Below are 20,836 nucleotides of genomic sequence, written 5' to 3' on the forward strand. Positions count from 1 at the left end.
AAAAAAAAAAGTGAGCGAGAGAGCAAGAGAAAATATGAAACATTCAAAAGTCAGCCTAGTGTTACCCAGTCAGACAAACTCCTCAGGGCAAAAAACTGAAGAATTGATGTTCTCAAACTACCAACCCCTGTGGCAATTTGACTTGCTCAGCTGGATTGATTTATTATTATTTATTTGTTGCATAAATTCTTCCACAAGATCAGTGCATCAGTGGTGCTTTCACCTGACTAGAGTTTTTGGTGTGGACCCCAGTCAGTTTGAACTCAAAGATGAAAGCTGTATTTTTTGGGTGTTCAGCAAACAGTCTAAATGCAATCCTTCCTTCCTTGTGGAGGTCAACTGGAATCACATAGATCCATTTTTAGCATCTTGTGTTATACATTAATTGGATGTGGAAGTGGCGATCTGTGTGTGTTTGAAGTTCTAGTAGTAAAACCAAAGGGTAAAAAAAATAGTTAGGCTGGCATCTTCTCCTCCTATTTATTATCCACAGTAGCTAGTGTAGTAAACAACAGCAACCATAAGAAAATTTAATCTGGAGGAGGGGCCCAATGAAACTTCAGCTATCAAGCCAAGTGTGAAAATAGCCATACTGCCATCAGCAACAACAATCAACAGAGCATTTGTTCTCACAGCAACCAGTTAAAGTTTGTTCTTCTATTGGACTGTCATTTGGCAAGTGATTCAATTAGATGCTTTGATTAGACAGTGTAGTCAATATCCTTTTTGTTCCAAAAAAAAAAAAAAAAAATATTCAGCATTGTCTTCTCTTCCGGGTCTGTTGTGCGTTCACGGAGGTGTTAACGGAGGTCTTACGTGTTTGGAACGACATGAGGGTGAGTTATTAATGACAAAATTGAAGTTAAAACCTACACTAAACACAGCCTTAAACCTAACCAATAGTGTTAACAAAATGCAAACATTAGACACAGTCAAAAACAGCCATGCCAGTTTGGCCTGTTTCTACAAGTCTTTGAGCTCTTTTAAGACAGGCATCTCTTTCCTTGAGCTCCTTGTTTCACACCGCAAGGACTCCACGTCGCAAGGATAGCTGTACCAGGTGAGGTACCGAACAAGGCCCGGTTCCCCGATAACGCCGAAAGATATATCGGTAACAATTTATAATAAATACATGCTATTAATCATTAGTAAAACAATAGGAAACAGTTAATTAATCATTTATAAAGCATTAATAGACATTTATAAGCAGTTTAAAAATACAGATATAAATGCTTTATACTTGATTTAAAAGCATATCTATAATGTATTTAATAATTGTTTTTTCACACTTTATTAATGATCAGTTTATCATTTCTAAATTAAGTATAGCATTATTTACACACCAGTTATTAAGGAGTTGTCCGTGGTTCATAAGATCACTTAGAAATTGTAAGTAAATGATTAATAAACTTTTTAAATGTGCATTCATACATCGTTTTATTCAGACATATAGTAATAGTTACTTATAGTGTTAATAAATGGTTTATTAACATGCATTTCTACTGTAATTCAGGGTTAATTCAGGTAGTTATAAAACATATGTAGTTGTTAGTTAACTATTTTTGTGAGCTCATCTAAAGTGAGGACTATTTATGCTTTGTAAAGCTTTTACAAATGAGATTTAAAGGCTGTTAATATTTCTATGTTCTGTAGCACTGTGGTGTTTGTTTCCGTTTTGTTTTTTAGAAGATAAGTGAGCCTTTACATATCCTTTATAAATGCATTACAAGGCATAACTAGACTCACTTTAAATGAGCTCACATAAATAGTTAACTGACCACTACTAAATGCTTTATAACAACCTGAATTTACTACATTTCTTGTGATCTTATGAATCACTGGCAACTCCTAAATAACTGGTTTGTAAACAATGCTATACTTCATTCAGAAATGATAAATTGATCATGAATAAAGTATGAAAATACAATTATTAAACACATTATAGATATGCTTTTAAATAAAGAATAAAGCATTTATATCTGTATTTATAAACTGCTTATTACTGTCTATTAATGCTTTATAAATTATGAATTATTTGTTTACTAATGCTTAATTAATGTTAATAGTGTGCAGTTATTATAAAGTGTTACCGATATATCTTACCAAAGTTGTTTATGTTCCTAAGTGTGTTCCCCGAAGTGTCCCATAGGAAGCTTCTTAACACGCTGCCTCTTACGTCCGACGTAACAACCCTTACGAAAAATAACCATGGTTTTATTATAGTAAAACTGTAGTAACCCATGGTTTTTTGGCGTATTGACTGCCATTTGTAAAACCACAGATTTACTACAAATACCATGGTTAAACTGTGGTTAACATAGCAAAACCATGGTTAATTTGTGGTTACCATGGTTTAACTACAGTAACCATGGTTTTTTAGTTTTATTTGTAGTAAAACCATGGTTAATTTTCGTAAGGGAAGAGCGCTGTCCAAAGTCAGGGTGCTGAATTAGTTGGCATCGATTGCTCATGAATCGATTTTCCACTTCGCGCGAAGGTGCAATACAGCGTTAAGAAAGACAACACGTTCTATGCAAATGAAAAATTCCTCAAATTATTACAGTAACATTTATTTTAACATAGTTTAAGTTATCAGTAAATATAGACTATAAATTAAATTATCAAATCGTCTGTAATATGTGCACACGATATGTTGTGACGGTTAACGAACGGGGTATCCCTCGCTAATTATCCACCCTCCTTATCCTGAGTTAGATACAGACTATGGTTGGGAAGCAACGTAAAAAAAGGGCACTAAGCTTCTCGTCAAAGGAACTTGTATTCCTTTCACAATATGTATGCCTGATCAATCACTGATGGATTGGCGATAGGGATGAGTGTGCCATCCCCGTAATCCCCGGCATGGTGCAGAAGGGCGTTGGTGACAGTGTGGAGGTGCGTCCACACTGTCACCAACGCCCTTCTGCGCCATGTCTTGGTTAGGTCTTGATTAGGCCGTAGCCCTCTCCCACAACCTCGATGAAGCAAAAAAAAAAAAAAAAAAAAACCTTGCGCTGCAAGCAGCTGGACTCCAGGGCTTAAAGCAAAATCCCACCGCGTTTGCCTGGCAAGCGCAGGTCTGAGAAGGTCCAGCAGCTCCACAATAAGTTGTCTTGGGAGGCATTTTTTTTATGTAGCCATGTCAGGCAAAATGTCAAAAGGGCTTAAGTTTTGCCGAATAAAAAAACTGCCATGAACTAAACGGCTCAGTGTCCGGCTCCATCTTTGATTCAATACAAGGACACGTTGGATCGCTGCTATGGTCGCTTACTGGACACAACCATGCTTACCCATTTATAGATCTTAGCTATTTAGAGCCAAATTGTTTGCCAGATTTTAATAATCAAAAGTGATTGCCAATTCGCTTTAATTACATTACGAAAAAGCATAGGCTAATTACCACCATATTAGTTCTTATACCACATAAAGTCAACTTCATAAATAGGCCTGTATCCATTGCGAACATATTTTATTATTAGTCTTAAATTGTCCATAACATAAAATCATTGTTGTCACACCATAGTTTGACTTGTACTGCGCTGCGCTAAATTCTAAAGACTGCTGAACAGTAGCGTCTTGAGCTCAAACAACGCTAAGAGAGAGCTTACGAATTGGCCAGACCAACCTTACGAAAGTGTGACTTACAGAAGATATGCTCGTGCCATAAGGTTAAGAGAGAGGTTAAGGAATAGGTTAAGAACTACTTAAGATAAGAACGTTTTGGGGAACCGGGCCCAAGTTTACTACATCAGAAAAGTCATACACAGTGAGTTAATTATGTGAGTAAAACTTGAAAATATATTAGTTTACAAGTCATGTACTATGGCGAAAGTGTTTTGAGAGCTTAACATAGTATAGAGCAAGGAACCATGCAAAAATATTTATGCAAAAGACTTTATTAATCAATAATCTGCCCCTGTAATCAAAATTTGTGTGAAAAGGAATAAAAGTTGGTTTTACTGCCACTTGTGTACATTTCAGCTGGAGACTGCAATGAATTGTATGTCAAGGAGTTTTGCAAATATGAGTGATTTTTATCATTTTTTCAATGAGCCTACACCGATTACATGATAAATAGAAAAATAATGTAATTTGAGTCATTAGGTTTACAGTTTGGGAAGAATAAAACTATGCATGTTTTACTAATAGTCACCACACCAGGCTCAGTCAAACAGAAGTATTTTGACTAAAATATAACACACTTCACCTTTTAGCGACATTATTATCTTCCTAAACAGCTGTCCTTCTATTTAGATTTGCCAGCTTTCAGAGCATTTGCACTGTAATGCTGATTAAAATGCTGTGTGTGCTCATTACCATCAAAAACTGAGGGACATGTGTATAGGCGAGTAAACAGAGGACACATCAGATGAAAAACAACATTTAACATATAATTTAAAGGGTTTGGATATTAAGCAGTGATGGACAGCAGTGCTATGTGATATAACCTTTTGACAGCATTCCAGTAAGAGAGCTCAATAATCTTTACACTTCAAATAGCACACACACTGAGGGGTTAATGGAGAAGGTCATGGCAACAGCATGCAGTCACGCATAAGAAAGCATTTGGTCATGAAATGGATGGCACAAAACCAATACATGAGCACCACCTAATACATTAGCAGTTTGCATTAGCATTTTTTTTTTTTTTTTACAGTACCTTGATCACACACTTATTTCTTCACACTACTGTTCTATTGAAGAGAGACTAAACAAAACAAAACAAAGGGTTACCAGTAGCCTGTATGCATGGGGTGTTGTTGTGCTTCCCCACTAGGCTTCTAAACTGGATTAACCTTGTCAAGCATGGCACATGAAATAATACACTTTATTTTAAGGTCCAGTTTTCAATATTAACTAACTATTAACTATGACTTTTTTTCTCAATAAACTCCTAATTTGCTGCTTATAAATAGTTAGAAATGTAGTTTAGGTTAAGTTTAGGTATTGGGTAGTATTAGGGATGTAGAATATGGTCATGCACAATATGTGCTTCATAAATAATAATAAACAGCCAATATGCTAGTAATATATATGCTAATAAGCACCTGGTTAACAGTGAGAATTGATCTCTAAACTAAAGTGTTACCGTTTATCTTAATGTAATAATTAGACAATATATATAAGTTATGTGTCTTTTTTTTTGAGTATAATATCTGATACATCATGCTTATTGGCTTATTTAGTAAGATAAAGGAGAGTAAGGATTTAATTCAGATAACGAATAACGAAATATGCAGCTTGGTGCAGATGCAGATATTTATATTGCCAAAAAGTAAGATAAAACATAAAATGCAATGCAACACAATGATGATTGAAAGACACAAATAAATGTTCCTCAAAAGCATGTTGCATCTCATTTTGTACAAACATCTGAAATGTTTTTACAAACTGAAACTGGCTACAAAACTTTCTTCTTGCTTTATTATTATTATTATTATTATTATTATTATTATTATTTAAATACATACATTTCAAATATTTAGAAATATAGTACTATTAAGTGTCCGATTACACTCTCAGTACTTTTGCTTTCTAAAAAAGTATGGACTATCAATCAGACAACAGACAGTATCTAGAAGACTGCATACAACAGCTTTTTGTGTACAATGTTTTGATCATGGTGATCATATAGAGGCTTTAGCAATTTGCGCATCAAATATGATACAGTATAGGGTTTAATAAACTTTTTAAACTACGATAAGCTTGTAGCTTTGCATTGGTTTTGAAGGTCAGCAGGCTACCAGCACCAAATTAGCATTGGCCCTGGCTGGTCTTTTTAACAGCATATCCATATAATTTTTTTTATAAAAGTCATTACATGATTACAAATGCTAAAGAAAATCGTAATATGATAATGATTCCAATCGAAGTTTACCTAAGCAAGAAGATTGCAGGATCAGAGGTAGCTAAGCTATTTATGCAAAGGTGGTGTGGTATACAAACCGTGACTCACTGGGAAATCATTTGACAGGCACTTTCTCAAAGAGAATGTCATACAACACCTGAAGCTACTGTAGTCAAACACCACACTCTAATTCATTACTATACACTTGCCTTATTTTCTCCTGATGGAGTTAGCGTATGTATTGGCTAAACCCTAACCCATGATGATATTTACACTGTGCAATGGGGTTTTCACCTCTCGTGTGTTCTCAACATAAGTAGGAACCGCATCATTGCCCTTTCCCAAAATCTAGACAGCTGACTCAGTGTCTACTACCTATGCAGGCAATTAAATTCTAGGGTGCATCCTAACAGCTATTCAACATCATAAGTGAATAACTTGACAACTGTTACTCACACAAATAACTCTCCTCATGCGAAGCACACAATAGATTCTGCTTAGTGTACACTTCTGTATTTCTTTCATCTCTGTGTACTGTCTGGGATTCATTTTTTAAGTGCACAAAATTTATCGATTAAAGATTATAACACAAATTTTAACTACAGCAACACATTAAAATACAAAGCATAACTGAAATGAGGTACCTTAGTTTTGCCTCTGTCTGGTTTCTCCTTGCCTAGAGAGTAATTGTGAAAACGGCCTCATCATACCTGACTCAATCCTTCAGAAAACAGTCTAGACAACTTCATTTTTGCAAGCTAAGACTGAGCAGTGAGTCTGTTAGTCTTTTAAAAGCAAGGGCAGCCGTCTCTGGTTTTGTAGTTAATGCTTTTAAAGGCTTGGTGAAATCGATCTGGAGCACAGGGCAGTAGTGGCACCAGCAGAGAAATAGCCTTAATTCTGACTTGTGTTACAGACATATATGGAGTAACACTTTAAAACAATGGTCCCTCATTAATAGGGAACTATTCAGGAAGGACTACACCATCAACATTTTAGTTACTAAAAACTACCATGGAAATAAGACTAATTTTTATTTATTATTATTTTTTTTTAATAATCAATGTATTCTGAATGAGATCAGACAGTTTCACGACTAAATAGAACTATTAAAGGGGTCATAACATGAGAAACCAAATTTCCCTTGATCTTTTGACATAAAAGAGGGCTTTGTATGCTTAATACATCCTGCAAGTTTCATAACTTAAAATGTCCTCAGCATCAATAAAAAGCATTTATGTAATTACCCTCAGAAAACGGCGAGAAGGTGACGGCAAACTGTAAGTAATGTATTTCATGTAAAAACTATTTTTAAAATGGTAATGGCGATAATGACAGTAATGGATTTTAGCCAATTATAAAAGTGGGCGGTTGCACAAAGCTGACCTCAACAGTGAGCGCTAGCTAGACTCAAGTGATTATTACATTATGAATATGGATATTCTTCTTACAAAAACACATCGATTCGCTACAGGAGGCCTTTGTTCACCCCCTGGAGCCATGTGAGACACTTTTTTTTTTTTAATGAAAGGGCACAAGTTTCTCAGAAAATTTATTTTATCACCATGTTCAGAGTAAAAAACCTACAAGGTCTAGCTCATGTTTTAAACATATGTGATTTAGCAATTTAGTGGCAGTTGGTCATAGTTAGTTATTCTTAATGAAACAAATCTTATTCAGAAAAAAAAAAATCTATTATTGTTCATTCCTGATTATTTAATCTTTGTTCCGTATAATTTAAAAAGCAGTAGTTAATGCATTTCTCCTCATTTGCTCATTTGTCCTGCATTACGTCCTGCAGGGTTAGCTATTAATGGACAATTTTTTCTAATCTTACCAGTTAATGCACTTATTAACAGAGTTGGGTATAACGCGTTACAAAGTAACGCGTTACTGTATTCTAATTACTTTTCGTGGTAACGCAGTAATGTAACTCATTACATTTAAAATAAATGTAATTTGATTACAGTTACTGATGTCAATAAAATTAAGTTACTTGCGTTACAAATGTATTAGTACGAAAAAATATTAAAGTAAATAAATTTAAATGCATTTCTAATCACGTTTTGGGGCGGCTGCGTCAGTTATTGAGCATGCGCTTTAATTAATTACTGGAGAACTCGTGCTGTTAAAATGGACGGAGATTTTTGTTTAAGAACGGGAGGGAATGTAACTTCTGGACAGGTGAAGAGAGCTGTAGCAGCGTGTGTGGTGGAGGAAATGCTGCCCTTGTCGACTGTGGAATCGCAGTCATTTAGAGACTTGCTTTCGATGATAGCCTAGCCTACTCGTGACGGACAGCTCTAAAGACATTTGCAAGGTATCTAGATAAATGCTATGCGGATAGAGGGCTGTCACTTTTGTGTAAAAAGCATTTTCGATTTTTAAGACATACGTGTTCATTGAATAGATTGTAAAATCGATTTTCCATGTCTAAAAAAAAAGACATTTCCTTTTTCAACGCCACATATCGGACGAACGAGAGCGCAAACACACAAGTCAGCAATATTTCTTATTTATTGGCATTAGAGCATTAGACCGGAGCTCGACAGGTTTCGGCCCGAGCCCGAAGTACATTTTGATTGACAGACTTTTAAACCCCGAACCAGTGTGGAGCGCAGCCCGACATTCAGATGTGCGCATACACGCACAGCTCTTTTGCCTTTTGTCAACAATGAGTCATTTATACATGTTTTAACATAATTTATTCATAACTAACGTAGACTAGGCCACTTGGAAGTTGGAATAAAGAAATAAAATAAGTCCTCTGTAACATCGTATCTCAGCACTCTAAATAGACGTAGAATCATTTAGCCTATAAATAAACCAACGCACCAATAAAAACGATCTTTTTTAACAGATTAAATTAAGATATGGTATTTGGCAATAACGAAATTAAGATAAAGGCTCCGCCGGGTTTGCTTCTCATATCAGCTGACATTTAATAAAAGAATAATGCCAACATTAGCGTAAATACTCTGTCCACATTATGCATTTAAGCCTTAATGGATATATAGTTATCATTTGAAAAACCTTTACTCACAGAGATTAGGCTAGATCTACATGTTTTTGTGGAGGATAAATGAATGAATCCACTGTAGATGTCTTCAATGTGTTCCTGCGCTCACTGATGGTGATTATTCACTCATTATTCTCATTATAAACATGGTCAAAACTTTTCCACACCTCAGAACTTTGCTTTAGTTGGTGGTGCAACCGAAACGTATTTTCGCCAGAGGCAAGCCTCCGTTACACCCACTCAGCATCCATTTCACATCTTTCTCGCGCTAATCGATTTACCTATCAATTAATATTAATTTACCTCACAAACCGGAGCGCAAGCCCGAACCCGCGTTTAGATGATATAAATTAAGCCCCAACACGAGTTTTTTTACATCTATATTTGTGTAATTGTTTAATTTTTTTAAAATTAATCGTTTGGTCAAAATCGATTCCCTATTTTCATTTTCGAAACTTTTTTTGGTTGGTCCGATCGATTGTGCATTCGATTTTCGAACGAAAAGTGACAGCCCTATGCGGATATGGAGTATGAACTAAAAAAAAAAACATTGGAGCGTTTGGAATACGTCTCCACAACCGCAGACATCTGGACTTATAATAATAGAAGCTTCCATGGAACGACAGCCCATATGTAGTTAAGACATAGCCCCTACTGTATATACATTTAAAAAGACTACAGTTTTCATTGTTAGGCAAGTTTATGTTAATAATGTTAAGTTATAGAAATGCATTGGATCTTTAATTCAAGTTGCTGTTTTCATATTTCTGTAATATTTTTCAGTCAATATTAAATTACGGAAAGTACTGAGTTTCACTTTGTTTGTAGTTTTTTTTCCTTGTAGGTTTAATAGGTTTTCAAAGTAACTTGAAAGTAAAGTAATTAGTAATCTGATTACTTTTTACTTGCAGTAATCAGTAATGTAATCAAATTACAATTTTAGAGCAGTAATTAGTAATTTGTAGTGGATTACTTTTTTTGGGTAACTTACCCAACACTGCTTATTAAATCAGACATTTGGCATTTGGCATTATAATTATCACTAATAATTATTCCTCCAAATCATTATTAGACATCGCACTAAACATCTCTAACCTCTCGAGACTGTTCACTCTTTCACTTAAGGCTGAAACAGAAAGAAGTTGTTGCATCTATATGTTGGAAAAACTAGGTTTCCCTCACATTTCAGAAGTAAAAAGTGCAAATTCGGAAAGGGTAAAGGCTTAAATGTTATGATAAATTATTAACTGACAATAACTGCAATTCTTTCTCCCTTTATTTGAATATAAAATTAGTTTTGACAACTAAGCCGGCCCACAAATCAACCAGGAAATGTCTCAGTGCTCTCTATTTTCAGTCCATCCCTGCTGTCATTCATTAAATTCCCCTGTGCCTTGTGTGTTTGTTTATTAAACATTTTAGCTAATCTGATTATGATTTCAGTTAAGACTGCAGTACACATTTTACTAAGTTTAAAGCCATTCTGAAAAATTCCAAAGCTTTTCTTTCAAATATAAAGAAATTCTGCAGATTACAGTACATCTGGGCCCGGCCTCCCGACGGCAGTGTGCCTACGATGCCTTTAAATGATGTTTATGTGGTTTTGGAACCGAGCTCATCTGTACACTGCAGTAGTAGAGCATGGTATATCACTGTAAAGATGACAAGCTCAGACTCCTCTCATGTCACACAAGTTCCAGACTAAATGAAATGTCCCAGTGTCTCTGAAAGATTTCCTACTATAAAATCAGATACCTCCATTAAAAATTCCATACCAAATCTTCCCAAAGCCGTTTCCTGGTTCTAATCCTGCATGAATGATGTAGGATTTCACACTAAGTTCATTCTTCACATAACGGTTCTTCAGTTCATCCATTCTGATATTCCACCCACTCTTTGTGCGAGCGGTGTTGGTTTCTCTGAATTAGCTTTGCCTCTAAAGCAACACTTTGGAAATTCAAACATCCTGTGACCAATTCTGACAGGCTTTTCATTCACAAGAGGCACACACTCACCCCATGTAAATAATTACACCTACTCGGCAAAGTTTTTCTTTTTTTTTTTCCTGCATTGTTGAATTTCTCTTTTGACGAGTCACACAAAGTGAGTGAATACAGCGCCCACGTCCACTCGCATGGCTTCACACCTCTCTGCCAGTCCTCTGCACCCACCTTCCTCATTTCAGCCAACACAATGTGGAAAATATTGCCTCCCACATGCGTTAAGACAGCTGGCCTTGGTTCCTTCATTGGCCAAAGCATGATTAATCACTTGACAAGACGAGTAGCAAGAGTTGGCTGGAGAGCCAATACAAGTCTCTCAAGACAGATCATTTCTGACCCAAACACACCTGATGATGCACAAGCCCTCCCTCAATGTGGGAGACAAATGAGCTGATCAGGGCACAGTCCGGCGGAAATAGAGGAAGAAAAAGTTATGCCGCAATGTGAGTGTCAAGTCAAAAGAAGTTATGGATCACCAGAGATATCTTGTAAACAAGAAGCCTGATACATGGAGAACAGAAAACTCATTTTAAAAAGACATTTATACACATATTTGCCTCCAGCTGACCTGCTCTGGTCTAGATGGGGTCGTAAACATTGATCAATATGCCTTTGCAACCCAAGGCTCACGTGCCTCTACCTAGAAAAACTTACCTATACAAACAATTCACTGCAGTTTCCAGCTGAAATGAACACAAGTGACAGTAAAACAACTATATATATATAGTATGGTTTGTATATATATATATATATATATATATATATATATACACAAACCATGATTACAGAGGCAGATATTTGATTAATAAGGACTTATTTCTGTGCAGTTTCTTGCATAATACTATGTTATGAACCCCCCCCCCCCCCCCCCCATATATATAGGTTATATTTTCGTTTCGTAGTTAAAACATGTTTACTGTAGTGGTATTTGAAAAATGTATGGAATGCATAGTCGATATAAAAAAGCTGATGAGGAGTAATTTCTTACTGCTAAATTCTGAAAAAAAAAATGAGGTGTTAATTATAGGACCTTAATACTCTGCTTGTAATAACCTAGAACACTGTCTAAGACTTGATGGCTGCTCTGTCAATTCTTCGTCATCAGTTAGGAAACTAGGTGTGCTATTTGATTGCAATATTTCCTTTGTAAGCCACATTTCTAGCATGTGTAAAACTCAATTTTTCCATCTGAATTACGACCAATGCTCTCAATGTCAAGTGCAGAAAAGTTAATTAAAAGGTTAGATTATTATAATGCAATATTGGGTGGTTGTTCTTCACGCTTAATAAACAAACTCCAGGTAGTTCTGTCAACACTGTCAAACATTGTATAGATTTTAAAATCCCATACTCAGAATTCTGCATTTAACCCATCCAAAGTGCACACACACAGCAGTGAACACAACACACGCCCAGAAGAGTGGGCAGCCATTTATGCTGCAGCACCCAGAGAGCAGCTGGGAGTTCTGTGCCTTGCTCAAGGGCACCCCAGTCGTGGTATTGCCGGCCCAAGACTCGAACCCACAACCATAGAGTTAGGAGTCAAACTCTCTAACCACTAGGCCATGACTTCATTAGAAGAACGGAATCTACGCTAATATTAGTCTGTTTCTTTCTTATTTCAAGGTCACCATTGCTACCAGATCCAGCCTGTATTTAGATCAGATGGTCACTGCAGTCAGATGTGAGGTGAGCCCCAGATACAGATCCACAGTCAAGACTTTGCCATCAGAACAAGACCACAGGAAACAGAAGATTCTTCTCCACAATCTGACTTTGCTGCAGCCTGGAATTTAACTCCTTGTTTCGTCTGGACAGAGGAAAACTGCTGTTTTTCAATGGAAAGCTTATAAATAATGTATTTGCTAGATTTGTGTAAGCAGTACACAACAAAACATGAAGAATGAAAACTCAGTACATACCAGATTCGTCGTAATAACGAGTCATAAACACATCCACAGCTGTAAATCCTGGTTTAAATAGAAAGGTAAGGGTCCACTGAACAACATCTCATGGAGCACGTTTAGTCATAATTCCTTTGTTTACGTTTCAGTTCTCCACATTTCTAGCAATCTCAGGGTGTTCTGTAATTGGCATACAAAGTTAAATATATATATATATATTTTTTGGGGGGGGTCTAGACATAGTATATATTTGCAGGAATCAATTTTTTCATGATATGTTCAGATTTGAAATAAATGTCCCATAATAAAGTCCCATAATGGGGATGCTGGCTAACAGGTTAAACTAAACTGAGCTGGATGATGACATAATTAAATTTAATGATGAACTGTCTTTTTGCTTTACTGACACACTATTTTCCTATTTAATGGTGTTCAGTTACTTTGTTACAATCTATATTGTTAAAAGCGCTATATAAACAAAGGTGACTTGACTTGACTTCCGATACTCACATCAGTATAGATATTTCAATACTTTAGGATTTGTACGCTCTTCTCTAAATGGAGCTGAATATTTGAATATTTCCCTGTGAAGCTGCTTTTTTAACAACCTTTGTATAAAGCACTATATAAATACAGGTGACTTAACTTAAAGTGTTATATAGAAGCAGCGTTATATCATTTTTGCTAAAATATTACCACAGGCACATTTTTTTCCCCCAATGAAGCTGGTTTGTGCCTTTGGGTTGTAACATACAGTAATTGCTTTATACCAATCTCAAGAATGTTCACGATGGTTGTTGGGGCACATTCCCCAGCCAATAGGCCTATTCTAAAACAGATTAATTTAATTCCCTTACTAGAGGAAGGGAATTCTTCACCCGGTAGCCATTTATACTATAAGACAAACTTCAGGTCTAAAAAAAGATACTGCAAGATTTGGAGGTCAGCAAAATGTCATCACATGCATGATGGATGCAAAGTTTGGCCAAGAGGCGGAAATTATTGGCCCCAATCCATCAATGAATATCTCTCTTTAAGAAAAAAAAACAAACAAAAAAAAAAAACAGAGGAGCACATCACTTAGAGTTCCCTGTCATTAGAGGTTTCTGTTCACCCTGAAACAACGTGTCACTTTCTACCCAAAGAAAGACATAAATGGCCATATAAATGCAACATAAGTGAAACATAAATAAAGGCTATGCACCTTGGCTTGTGTGGTTGTACAGTGTTTTTATATTAAAAAACGAAAACAGTGCTAATGTATGTTATAAAACCTTTCTGGGGAAGCTTCCTGGGCAGCATTTCAAAGCACCATAAATGTACTCCCATCGCTAAGGCCTGTAGAAATGTCAAGCAACAGTAAAATAGCCTTGTTTTGGTCAAATTCTAAGGCAGCATAGCACGCATTCATGTATACACACACACACACACACACACACACACACACACATATATATATATATATATATATATATATATATCCTCCACTGACCAGACCAGTTTGTAAAACATAGACCGAGATCTTACTATAAAAGTAATCTGGTAAACATATACTGTACATCACTACGCCTTGCAAGGTATTTTTTAATCTGACTGAGTAAATCATCATATTTAAACAATTTCGTGCCTAGTTTTTTTTTCTGACTTATTTGATTACTTCAGGTCGCTTTTTAATCCTATTGCAATTTCATTCAGTTCGATTAAGGTGTTTACATGACAGCTGTTAAATACTATCACTAACATATTAATTGGGTGCATGTAAAAGCATAAAATCTGAACAGATACAAAAGGTTCTAGTTGTTCATGAACTAGCATTTTGCCTTTGAGCAAGACACCTGAGGTAGCACTAGAGGAACTTCCGCCTATAAATTGTTCTGAATAAAAGCATCTGGTAAATACCTACTTCTATACTGTACATATTTGATTTGTGCACTATGCAAATCAGTTTGACACTGAAGATGGATGCAATGCGAAGTATATTAAACACAGTCTTTTGTGAAAACAAGTACAAAATAACTTTAGTGAAATTGGTGGCTTGTTTGATTGAAAGAGTTTTTTTTTTTTTTTTTTTTGTGACACGGTCTGTCTCACTTGAACTGTTGACAAATCTCTCAATTGTGGAAAACTAGGCCAGGAAAATGTCACAGCATTCAAATGACACTTTGACAGCAGCCATCATACTGAAGATCAATTCCTCAAACCCAGAGGTCAGGTTTGGATAAAAAGACTGTGGTTTCTACTGAGGTTTCTGTGTAATTTGGTTCACCCACAAAGGCCAAGAGGCATGAGCACTGGAAGTGGCAGGCCCTGGAGGTAAATCAGAAACGCCTGAGGAAAACCAGAGACTCCTGGGAACGTTGGCTCACAAAGTTCCAAACAATCTTGATGATTCTGTTGTCTGCATTCAAAAACTTGTCAAAAGACATTTGATGCACTTGGTAAAAGTTTTCAGACCGCAGACTGTGTGAGAGAACTTGAACATTTGCTACTGGGCAACTGATGCATTAAGAGGCCAAACATTTGCAGAATTTCATCTTTGATTTATTTCAGCCTTTGGGCATTTCATTTTTAATTTTTTCCCTATAAATTGATTTCAGAGTATGTCCCCCATTCTCATTTGATTAGAACAACTGTAATTTCTTTCCATGTTTTTTTTTTTTTTTTTTTTTTTATAATTTAATTGGGTGCCTGTCTCTCTGAGCACATGGCCTTCAATTGTTTCGCTGAAAAATGGATTCTGAAGTTCTCCCCCATCACTCTTGCTTTTCAGCACACATGAATAAAACATTTTCCACAGTTGTAATCTTATCGCTTTGCTTGAAATATTTTTTTGAATGCACAACACTTTCTGTCAGAGACAGAGTCAGAGCGATGTATATTTGTGCTCTGTAAGATTTATTTTTGAAAGATATTAGTACTGTACTTTTATTCAGCAGGAGTGCATTAAATTGATCAATAGTGACAGTGAAGACTTTTGCTTAGTTACAACAAATGTATTTTTCAAAGAAAAGCTGCTCTTTTGAACTTTCTTTTCATATAAGAATCCTGAAAAAAAAGTGTATCACTGCTTCCACACAACATTTATTTATTTATTTGCTTGCAATCATTCATTCATTTAGAAGGTTTTTTTTTTTTTACTTCTTTTTTTAACTTTTTTATTTATTTAGTTACTGACTATAAATAAGATGAGATGAAATTCTCTTCCTACTAATCTAATATTTCAAATGCCCTCATAATTTGTGCCTGAGATGGGGAAATAAACTTTCAGAGTTTAGCAATAAGAATTTAAAATAAAATGATAAAAAAAAAATCCTGACACATTCAGGCACAAATTGCACCGTTTACTAAAAAAAGAATTAGCCACTTTTGCTGTAGCATTTCCCTCTTTACATATGCATCTCAAGCTTTTGACCTAGATTAAACATATATTTGCCAGGTGATTTTGGAAGAGCCTTTGAGGAAGTACTTTGAAAAATAATGTCACATCACAGCAGAACATGTAACATTTTACTCTGAATGCGAAGAAGGTTTCACAAAAACAATTTGCAGAAAAACACAGTTTTCAGTCACATGGAAAATCTATGCACCAATTCCTAATATCATCACACAAACAAAGAGCAGAAGACTGAACGGTTAATTTCTGAATTTGAGTTGCATTACAGCTGTGCCAGTCAGTCACAGAAGATCCATGCATGAAAATCATTTTTCTTGCGCCACATACACAATCTTCTTAATTAGACTCCCGTAACAGGGAACAAATGCATACGTTTTGCTGCAAATGGAGTAGTTTTGTCTTACATGCCAAGCAATACTGATGATGTTCATAGAAATGTCACTTGACTAAAGTGAATTTGAGCCAGAAAGAAACATGAACGTAATGGAATGCAATCAAACATTTACAGTATGATGCCTTAAGCAATGAGCTCTGTGAAACTAAAAACAGCCATGTACTGCTTTAAAATCATATCTATAGACTGCAAAAGTAAATAAATTAACATAATATTGAAATTATATCATATCTGTTTTCTCAACCAAGCAGAAATCCAAGTGATGTTGATGTAATTCACATTTTTCATAGCTCTGGTATTATTTCAAATCTTTTCTAAATCGCATTTGGCACCTGCTCCACCAGCTTACCACGATAAAGGGCAAAGGTCCATGGATTTTTAAAAGAGAGGTGGCTATTGTTAATATTTAATGCATCTGGAAACAGTAATTAAGTCTTCCCCACAGGAAATGGAATTTGACATGCTCTGGAGAGCCAGTGAGTAATTGTATTTGTAAAGAGCAGTGATACTAGATACTCCCCCTGACTAGGAGTCATTACACGCCATTAAAGGGTCCCGGCGAGCCCGGCCTAATCCACACGAGCGCACGCACACCAATCAATGCTAAACAAGACAGCATTTCAATACACAAATTGTCCCTGGCCAAACTCGGTGTCTGATCAAATCTAAGTGCCACAATATTCACATATCCCATCAGTCACAAACAGCCAGACGCCCTGTCCGCAGGACGCCAACAGCAGGAAAGACTCACTGTGATCTGGCATTTGTAATTAAATATTAAACCAGTAATGAGTTCTCAGCCATCTACATGGTGTGGAGTTCACATACAAAAGTCTCCAAATAGGACCCCTGGAGAGACAGAGTCCACACTTAGAAGCAATAATTATCACATCCACAGGACAGGTGGAAACGCTGCAGTGAGATGATAAAACTCTGGCGAGACTTGTTAAACATGCTCCGGTAATAAAGACTCTACAGTGCGGCGATCTCTGTTATTGTGTTTCAAATTTCCAGGCTGGATTCGTTCACATCTAGAGTGTTGTTTTCATTCTAGAGGGTTATTTTACGGGCTTCTCAAATAAGGCACATCCGTGCATAAATGCATGGATTTTACATCAAATCCGTGTAACCTACATACAGCCATGTTCATTGAGCACACATCAAGTCAGGATAGCCACAAGGTAAATGAGGAATCTCTTACATACTGTATCATTCTCTCCTTGTACCTTTAAGCTGCATAATTAAAAGGAATCTCTCTCTCTCTCTGTTAATATGCTATTATTTATTTATTTTCCTTCCTTGGAAATGTTCAGTCTGCTCTGAATTTCAATTATATCTGCAGCAGCTATCACTATGCAAATGAAAGGTGTCCTGAGTTTTAATAAAAGGAAAATGCAAAGTTCACAGCGCTGCCATAATTTCTGTAGAGACCGTATCATTAGCAAAACACATTTTGTAAAATATATGCCAAATATGACCTGTTTAAAAACAAATAAATAATAAATAATAATAATAATCAGGATGTAAATAGGGTGGGTGGTATTAAATTTAATGGCTTAAGTAATTTTATATCAATCTGATGGAATATAATGACTGTCACAAACATCTAACCAATCCTGTTAACTGAGTCTGTGGCTTTTCATATCATTAGCATGGTGAACGAGATGAAGGTTTGTGTAAGATTAGCAACACACCATTGATGTTTGATAAGGTATTCAAACCAATTTGCATATTCATAGTTCTGCGTATACTAAATGAGGTAAGGGTGTAGAATTATACTCAAGCTATTTTGAGGGATCAATAAATTATCTCCAAAGGAAATTTTACAATTTATTTATGTTGATTATTAAAGATAAGTAAGTATTCCAAAATGTCAGCAGGAAACCTGTACAGACTCATATTCTACTCTCATGGATTCAGCTACTAGACTCTGCTTTGGATGGTGCCTAAAATTGACCTAAAAATGTCTCCCTCTCATTTTCACTTGTTTAAGACATATTCCACTCTACAGATGTTCAGATATATCTACAGCAGGAAACATTATAGCAGAATCTCTACCTGTGGGCTTGCCACCAAAAGGCAAGGTTTGAACCCAGCGAGGAGTCACACATAAGCTCTTGATCAAGACATATCACTTCAAGGTACTTTTAGAAATGTTGTCGCTTTAATATATGCATAAAGAATAAAGCATCTGCTAAATAAGCACTTAATTAAAGCTCCGTAGTGAAACAAACACTTTTCTTTTGGTATATGGGATATACTTGGTTTCAGTATTAATTTAAGGGCTTTAAAAACACACTCTACAATTGTATTTTTTGTGCTTATGTTTCAAATTAATGCATAACTGGATGACTGAATATTTTTGGACAGCTTTTAACAAGTAATAACACAGTGCTGGCCAATAAAAAAAAACACTGAACACTGGCAATAGTTTATACCATGCAGTGCTCATTAATTCAGTTTCTCATAAAATGTTTCTGCATTCTTCCCTCAATGGTTTACATTTATTGATTCAGCAAAAAGCATTCAACTTATCATTGAAGCAAATGCAAATTAAAAAATGAACACAGAACCACAGGCACCCAGAAATTAGCAAACACATCCTTGCAGTAGTCATTCTCTGATGTGTTATTAAATGCATTTTTTCCAGTATGGCTGCTCTTGGATAAGGTTGTATAAAAAAGAAAAGTGCTTACCTAGGACGCCGACTCGAAAGTTGAGCGTGATAACGATGACATTCCCATAACTGGCCAGCACGCTTCCGTCAATCATGTTTCCGGTTCCCTCCATGTATGATCCTCCATGAATGTACACCATCACAGGCTTGGCTCCGGTATCTCGTATGTCTGCAAGAGTGGCCACCATTAAACTCTCACTCCCCCACTGCCCCATCAGAGCAAGATTCAACACAGCAATGCATCTCACAGTCCTCCCAGATACCAGCCACCAGCTCAATTACAGTTTGAGATGCATCTCATATCAGCCGAGTCATTTGTCTCTCGTAATGAACAGTATGCGCAAAACAGATATGAACAGATGAAGCCATAAGGAAGGTCAGAACCTAACTGGCTATCGCAGGCGGCTCTAACATGCTTTAGTGGGCTAAATGATGAGATCATCTCAAATTTAATGGCCTTGTTAGACTTCACTGCCCAGGCATACAGCCACAGAAGGGTTTAAAATGAGCAGCAATTGCTGCGCCAAAATTCTTATCTAACAGGGGAGCACGAAGAAGGGATAGTTCAGCCAAAAAATTTATTGGCTTTCATATTGTTCTGACCCCTATAGTTTTTCTTACCTGAAATGCAAATTCGTCATAGGCAAAAGTGAATGGTGCTTTATATTGCCAAGCTCCAAAAAAATAAAAATAAAAATAAAAATAAATAAACATAAAAGCAGTCCATTCAAATATTCCACGTCCTGAAGTCAATCCCAAATGTATGCTATTATTCACTAAAGTACTTTAGTTAAAAAATGAAGCAAAAGGTCAAAGCAGGTTTGACATTATTTCTGCCAAATGCATTTGGTTATCATACAGTGTAATCATATATCTAGTATAATTCAGAAACCCTTGTTATTAGCAGCACCGATGGCAGTTAAGTGAATTGCAACATATTTGTTCATGCACACACTCATGCATGTAACAAACAAAAAGCCAGATGTGATTCAGTGCCCAATATACTCAGTGAAGTTCTTTTTTGTTCTTTCTTTAGAAGTAAAAAAAAAAAAGTTGGAAATACTTGCAGCAATAAACAGTTGATGGATATCCTGATGCCACCCACGCTGATGAGAGCGACATTTAGATGAATTTGTAAATATGTGTTGCACAGCAAAAATGACAACACGAGAAAGCAGCAGTTAGGAAAGCATCTAATGATAGTGATGTTGCTGATGTGGATATGTTTGCACCAGCTCTGCACTTCACCGGTCTGGTATCATGTTGACAGATGAGGTAAGAAAAATGACACTGTGCATGACACATTGCCACTACAGTACACAAAAGCTCTTTGACATTAACCTGAACACTGTAAAAGCATTTATTTTGGAAGAGAGGTTCTTGGGAGCATGCGTAAATATCATGAACATTTGATTTTCCCAGGAAAAATCCAAGTCCTTCACATGAAAATTTGCCTACAGGCTTTCATAGAAAATGTTTTTTTACATTTCATTACAAGCTATTCACACATTGGCAAAAAAAAAAAAAAAAAAAATACAATAAAACAAAGTGATTAACACATGATAATCCTTACATATAACCCATTTTAAAAAATCTT

General features: G+C 36.0%; 1 protein-coding gene across 2 annotated transcripts in view; it reads right to left on the reverse strand.

The window, feature by feature from the left end:
* LOC128026947 (neuroligin-3) overlaps positions 1-20,836 on the reverse strand; it is a 197,254-nt gene that overhangs the window by 109,553 nt on the left and 66,865 nt on the right. For both annotated transcript variants that reach the window (XM_052614249.1, XM_052614248.1), the window contains one exon: positions 19,259-19,408. In XM_052614249.1, coding sequence (XP_052470209.1) covers positions 19,259-19,408 — 150 coding nt within the window. The remainder of the gene's footprint in view (positions 1-19,258; positions 19,409-20,836) is intronic.

The sequence above is a fragment of the Carassius gibelio genome, chromosome A14, assembly GCF_023724105.1.
Source record: "Carassius gibelio isolate Cgi1373 ecotype wild population from Czech Republic chromosome A14, carGib1.2-hapl.c, whole genome shotgun sequence".
NCBI lineage: Eukaryota > Metazoa > Chordata > Actinopteri > Cypriniformes > Cyprinidae > Carassius > Carassius gibelio.